Consider the following 7,329-nt stretch of genomic DNA (forward strand, 5'->3'; position numbering starts at 1 on the left):
TGAATGTTAGCAAGTTCCATTAAATGTTCTTTCGTCACATCATGGATGGCATTTGCTGTTTCAGAACCAACCCTGGTAAATCCCAAGCTTATAATGCTTCCAGATGGTAAACTGATAGAGGTATCGATTATTTTTGGTTTCTTTCTGGTTGCTCCATCTCGATTAACTCCCCAATTTTCACTTGCAACTAATTGTTCTGAAATAAACTTTTTAGCGAGAAAATGCCCTTGGTCAATAATCACTTGAACAGTTGGGGTGCTTGGCAAATCATCATTTTTTTAGTATTTTTCCAAAGAGATGCTTTGAAATGCACATTATTACTGCTGGCACTTTCTGTGTTGCAACTTCAAGCCCAGAAACTCAATAATGCACATCCGTAAATTATCTGTGAAAGTGTCATCTTTTTCTTTTGTTTTTATCGTTTCTGATGACAAATTTTCATTTTCAATTTCCAGGGTTTGAATTCTGATTTCTTTTAATTTCATGTCCATGGCCTGCATGAGTTCATCTTTGCTTTTCTGCATTTTAGTGCATTGTAACTTAAAATGGGAGGCTGATTTTTGTGCTGCTCTCTTCTTTCGAATTTCCTCATCCATTGAGGATTTCTTATCTGCACATTCTTTTAAATATTTGTTGCCCACCTGCTTTAAATTTTGTTGTAAGAAAAGTTTCTTTGAAAGCTTTGAAATTTTGAATTCTTATCCCCTTATTTAAAATCTGCCATTTTTCCCTGTAGTATTTATCTCTCTTTTTTACGTTTTTCAAAGAATAATGTCCTATTCTTCTTTCAAGGTTCTCTAGTTTTGTCTCTGCACATGAGATGTTGTTCAACACTTGGCATAGTTTCTTGGATTTTTTTTAAATTTCATACTGTAATAAATTCTCCCTCTTTTGAAATTCTCTTTCTTCATGTATGTTTTCAGAAATTTCATGGTCAGTATCTCCAGCACTTACTGTTGCCTCTATGCCTCGGAGATCAGAACTTGATGATCCTTCATGATCCTGTGATTTTTGGGGTTGAGGTTTCAGCATTCTTCTTACCACATGAAATTCAGCATCAAGAAAATCTTTCAAATTCTTAAATCCTGGAACTTTTTTTTTCTGTCAAAATTTATCCTTGGTATTTGCTAACCTAAAAATCTTTGTTTTTAAAACGGCTGGACTAATTTCTTTTAAGTCACTACATAGTGTCTGTATAATAGCAACAACACTATTGAGATCTCTTTTAAACAATTTGACTAACTCAACAACAACACCATTCTGTAAAGCATCACACTGCACAGAAATGTTTTTTTCAAGAAGATTGCGACAGGTTAATTTCAGTGTTTCACAGTAAGGTCCGGTATAGATTTCCTCCATAATATACTGAAAAAAAAAGTGATTGGATGAAGTTAGTAAATTAACTTGTTGCACGTAAATAGCTAATTCCTAATTTAGTACAATTTAATAAATACTACTCAGATAAAGAAAATAATTTGCGATATAAAATTATCGTTAATATCAACCACAATAAAATAGCCAAGTAAAGAGAGAGAGGAAAAAACAACGAATAAACCAATTTTTTTTTTTTTTTTTTTTTAAATCTTTTTCAGCACACAGAAATCTACAAGAAAAAATTGGGTTTTTTTTCTACCAGTTCGAGTTCATGCTTTTTCTAAAATTTTACCGAAATATCAAATGGAAATTTAAAGGAAATTATAGTACATATGCATTTTGGGGTACTAATGTATTTTTGATACCACGAGAAATACACTTTCAAAAAAGAAAAAAAAGTTGTTTTTTTCATTAAATTGGTAGGTGAAAGTGCAGAATAGTTAACCGCCTTCCCCATGTTAAGAATGGCTTTCTCAATAACTTTATTTCAGCATGGTTCGAATTTTTTGCTGTATCAAATATACCCATTTATTTTGATACTGCGAGTGTACAAACCATGTTGAAATAATTTAGAAAGCCATCCTTAACAGTGGGAGGGTGTTAACTATCCTGCACTTTCACGTAATGAAAAAAAAATTTAAACATTTTTTTTTTAAGTTCGTATTTCTCACGGTATCAAAAATGCATAAATACCGAATTTATACTGTTGTATTTTTCTTTACTCCATAATTTCAATTTACAAGTTTTCACGGTCGTAAAAAAAAAAAAAAATGTAAAGCTTTATTTCTTTTTTTTATGGCCCGGAGGTTTTGGTTGGTTTATAGATGGAGAATTTTTGGAGGAAAGACTGCATCGCTCCTGGTAGACTGTCATGGTTGTTTACCGTTATATTTTGTATCTGGGCTGTGACCCGTCCACCTTGTACATACCGGCGTGTTGTCTCATCCACCAGTTTACCCTCGCTGCAATTCAAGATGAGACCGTAGTGCCGAAGAAAGTCTGCACCTAAAAGGGGGTTGACAGTGTTCGCGATCACAACTGTCCAAGGGTATGAACGGCGTAAACTTGGAATAATAATATCCACTTGTATTTCCCCAAAGCATTTTATGGCATCTCCATTGGCCGATGACAAACGTACAGGTGTGGAATTGATTGGTTATATCAGGTGCCAGACTGTGTGGTAGTATTGTTACAGAGGCACCTGTATCTATTATGAAGTTAACTATATTTTGTCCGATTTTGGTGGCAACCTCAAATAGTTACGAGTTGTCGGTTGCTGTTCCAACTCGCATTATAAGTTTCCCGAAGTTTGGTTAGGTTGCCTGACGGGTGATGATGGTCTTGATGTAGGTATTATTTTGCAGTTCGATTTTTGTGGCCATCTGCACCATGGTTTGCAGGTCCTCGATTTTTGTGGCCATCTGCACCATGGTTTGCAGGTCCTCGATTTTTGTGGCCATCTGCACCATGGTTTGCAGGTCCTCGATTTTTGTGGCCATCTGCACCATGGTTTGCAGGTCCTCGATTTTTGTGGCCATCTGCACCATGGTTTGCAGGTCCTCGATTTTTGTGGCCATCTGCACCATGGTTTGCAGGTCCTCGATTTTTGTGGCCATCTGCAACATGGTTTGCAGGTCCTCGATTTTTGTGGCCATCTGCACCATGGTTTGCAGGTCCTCGATTTTTCCGCAAAGTACAAGTGTCCACAACAGATTTGGGGTTTCTGGTCCTCATAAAAGGATCGTACATTATTGTGTGTTCTTGTAGCAATGCTGGTGGAAGCTAAATTTCCGTTGGCTCTGGGTGGTCGTGCAGTAACATTGTGCACATACTTTGGTCTCAGAAAAGGAACTATTTCATCCGCCAATGTACCCAATTCATATACAGAGGCATTTTTTACCGCTGCTATAACCGGGGTTATTTCGGTGGGCAGTGCCTGAATGAATTTGTGGCGCACGAGTTCCTCTCCAACACCTACTTTACTAGCTGTCGCCATCAGTTGCTGTAAATATGTGGACGGCTTTCCTGTCATAGCTATTGTGCCAATAAGTCTGTTGAACAACTCAGGTTTTGATTGTTCATGCATATTTATCACAGCCTCTCTCAGTTGTGTATAACTTCTAGAAGCAATGATGGTGGTGGGTAGGTTTGAAATCAAATCGGGGGGAAGATTTGAGAGGACATGATAGAATCGTGTGGTCTCGTTGGATATGTTCCTCAGTTCGAATTAGGCCTCGCATATGGCAAACCATCCGTCCACAGCAGCATGCATGAATCCCGGTATCTTTACAGAGACTGCTGACACAGTATCCTCCATTTCGAAATTTGTGGGTTACGCGTTTGGTGGTTGACAAAAATGTTTAATCTCTTAGCAGATTGCCGTTCGTCCTGTTGATATAGTTAAACGTCTCTTTTTTTTTTTTTTTTTCAGAAGGAATGTGTTTGTATAATTGTTTGCCAATTCTTATTTTAGTCACGTAAATTATTTTGAGCAAAAAAATAAAGTTAGGTTTTCGTAACTTCAGCAATAATACGTCTGTCCTTTTATTATTATTTATTTATTTTTGGAATGCGCATATTCATCGTGGTCGGCGGGTTCACCATTTATGGCCCGGAGGTTTTTTTGGTTGGTTTATAGATGGAGAAGGGGTGAAGGAAATGAGGCCATAGAGGTCACAACAAAGAATACATTTAATTGACAACGTTTGAAGTATGTGGAATCTGACTCCATGCAATTAAAGACAGACGAATATTGAAGGTTGAGAACCGGTTTTATTTATTAATGACAGTTCTAATCAGAAGAGGTAAAGTGTTCGTAGGATGTTTGTAGGTGTGTATGCATTGATAAGGAATGAACTTTTGTAGGCTTGTATAATTTAACAAAGATTGAATGTTCGTAAGCGTACTTATCTTTTCGGACGATGGAGGTGGTAAGTGGGTGGCAGGTCGTGCTACTGTTGGTGATATGTGTCCTGGCTTTTAACTTGGAAGCGGCGACTTCTTTCATCAACAGCTAGCAGCATGGCGTCTTCGCCTCCTATGTTTTTCTCCTTTTTTCTTTTTTTTCGGTTCCCTAAAATGCCTCGTTTTATAGGGGCACATCGGCTCCCACTGACTGTGATATTTTAGGCGCGGAGCTCTGCCATTGGTTGATAATTCTTTTGTGGTTATCTTATTTTTCTTTTTCCAAACGTAAACGATGCGTGGAGCCATGTGCAAAAGACGATTTTTCATTTTGTCTCTTATGCTGGATACGTTAGCATCCGGTTCGCTGCTAATTCTCATCATGTTCCCACAGTTTATATAGTTGAATTTTAGCTAAAACAGAATATATAAATGCATAAAGAAAAAAATTAACACTTCTTGCATATAAAACTCATCCCAATGAACTTTTCTATCGAACTGCCGGGTTTGTATTACTGTACACAGATTCGATAAAGTTGTCGAAAAACAAATATATAACAAATAAATGTTATCAAAGGCAGAGAGAGAAAACGCGAAAAAATAAATGGCCGACTGTGGGGGGGGGGGGGCTAGCAGCAGCAGCGCCAAATACAAGTTTCCAGAATATTTCAACACGAAACTGCTTGAAAAATTAATTATAGCATTTTCTTTAATTACTATAAAATTAATATAGTGGTATATAATATAGTAGTATATTGGTAAAATTATTTAAAAAAAAAAAGAAAACAGAAGCCAAATTTGAAGCCAAATTAAAAAAAAAAAAAGAAGGCCAAATACAATTTCTTGAAGGCCAAACCATTTCAAAAAAGGCCAAATTCACGAAATTAGCCATTAAAAGAATAATAAATGGTAACATTATCAATAAAAGTTACTTTCCAACTTATCTGCATCATTCGTTGGTATTTTTAAGTAGTTTTAAGTGCTTTTTATTTCATATCGAATGTTAGAGCGGTTTAAAATTATACCGTCTGATAATTCGAGTTTTCCTAAATTCCGCTAACCTTGCGAAGTTCTAAAATGCCGTAAAACATACCCTGTTTTTTTTTTTTAATAATTACTACTTTTTTAAATAGAAAAATGAATGATGCAGGTAAGTTGCAAAGTAATTTTTATTGTCAAATAATAACAGAAAAACTTACCGTAATTATTTTTCACATGCATGGGAGTCAAATAGAAGAAAACTTGTCGTAATGTTTTCAAGGAAAAAAGCTAAACAAAAAAAATGGACGATTGGGGAGGGGGGGCTAGCAGCAGCAGCAGCGCCAAATACAAGTTTCCAGAATATTTCAACACGAAACTGCTTGAAAAATTAATCATAGCATTTTCTTTAATTACTATAAAATTAATATAGTGGTAAAATTATTTAAAAAAAAGAAAACAGAAGCCAAATTTGAAGCCAAATTAAAAAAAAGAAGGCCAAATACAAGGCCAAACCATTTCAAAAAAGGCCAAATTCACGAAATTAGCCATTAAAAAAATAATAAATGGTAACTTACCGTAATTATTTTTCACATGCATGGGAGTCAAATAGAAGAAAACTTGTAATGTTTTCAAGGAAAAAAGCTAAACAAATTTGTTTTTTTTTTTTGTCAAATAAATTAAGTTGAAAAATTTATTTCTTCTTTCACAAAATATAATTTTAGTTTTTTCAAATAAAATAATTTTTTGAATGTCTTTTTCAAAAATAATTTAAGCAAAGTTCAACAAGTTTTTTTTTGTAAAATGAATAAGAACTTTTCATAAGAAATAAGAAAAGGAATGACCTTTTCACTTTTTTTTCAAAAAATATAATTTATGGAATAATTTTCAAAGCCATACATGCCAGGATCATTTTCTTAGGAATTTGTTTCCTCAGACTATTGGACGACATGAAACTACAAAGTATGGGGCAGAAAAGATAACGGACATAAAAAGAAGCTAGTTCACGGGATAGCTTTCAGCTATATGAGTTAATATGGAGACAAACGGGTTACTACCAAATGTTTGCCTCCACATAAACTCTGAAAGATACATGTCTAAAAGTTCCCGCTTGGTTCCGCATTCAATTTTGTGGCGCTGTTTTGCTTTTTTCCACATTCGTTCAACATGGTTCGTTGTAGCCTTCGTTTGAGGATCTACAAATCTCCCCCAACTTTGCTGTATGCCTTCCAACAATCTGACACGACCGTGCTCCCCGGCAGAATGTATTTTTTTATTAATGCAAGGAGGGTTTCTGCATTTCGGTTTGGTACACTCACCAAAAAGCCCTCCTTTTCAGTGGGGTCGTAGCCACCAAAGACCCAGACCGGTTCTAAAATTCTTCCGACGTTATATTTGCGTCTGTTAAACAGAGTTTCGTCTATTTCCACTATACGGCCTGGGCCCCCTATCTGCCGGGGGTTTCTAACAAAATGATCTTGGCCAATGTCTCTGAGAAAATTTTTCCAATCCGCGATAGTGTGTGCGGATTTTACACCACATTCGCGCTGGAGGTCTTTTTTGCCTGCTCGCTCAAATGCCCACAAATAAATAATTTTTATTATGCAGGCTACTGCCAACTTGGACTTGGCAAAAAATGTCCCTGTCCGTATGGATAACCTCCGTTGGCATATACTTGCTGTACATCTCCAGGTAAATCCATCGGAGGTGTCCTCTCTTGTCACTAGATTGCAGATGGTACCACATGTGACGCATTTTTTGCTTGTTGCCACTAATTTATGTTCTTGGCAAAAATTAAGAACACCATCACTGGTCCGCAGTTGTTCATGGAGCATGGTAAAATTCATGTTCGCTCAGGAAATGGCAAATTGAAAATGAGCCCAAAATGCCTTCACCAATTAGCAGCAGCGGCGGCAAAACGTGCTGCTGATGATTCGTAAAGAACTCCTGGGTACTCCTTCCAAACTTGGAGCAAAAATTACCGTTTGCAAGGTATTAACCATTTGACCCTCGAGCTACTTTTTCGCATTTCACCTTTTTTTTTTAACTATCATGTACTTTCACCTAACATTT

At 36.3% G+C, this 7,329-nt stretch overlaps 1 protein-coding gene across 1 annotated transcript; it reads right to left on the reverse strand.

Annotated features, from left to right (window-relative positions):
• Window positions 1-6,452: 6,452 nt before the first annotated feature.
• On the reverse strand, window positions 6,453-7,103 carry LOC145294220 (uncharacterized). The gene has a single exon (XM_080141329.1). It carries the CDS (start codon window positions 7,101-7,103, stop codon window positions 6,453-6,455), a length of 651 nt encoding a protein of 216 aa, XP_079997455.1.
• Window positions 7,104-7,329: the final 226 nt, after the last annotated feature.

The sequence above is a fragment of the Euprymna scolopes genome, chromosome 15 (genome assembly GCF_053919585.1).
Source record: "Euprymna scolopes isolate OS-2025 chromosome 15, ASM5391958v1, whole genome shotgun sequence".
Classification (NCBI taxonomy): Eukaryota; Metazoa; Mollusca; class Cephalopoda; order Sepiida; family Sepiolidae; genus Euprymna; species Euprymna scolopes.

Excerpts from the sequence above, each read along its gene's own strand:
- LOC145294220 (XM_080141329.1), bottom strand. The coding sequence starts at position 7,103 with ATGAATTTTACCATGCTCCATGAACAACTGCGGACCAGTGATGGTGTT.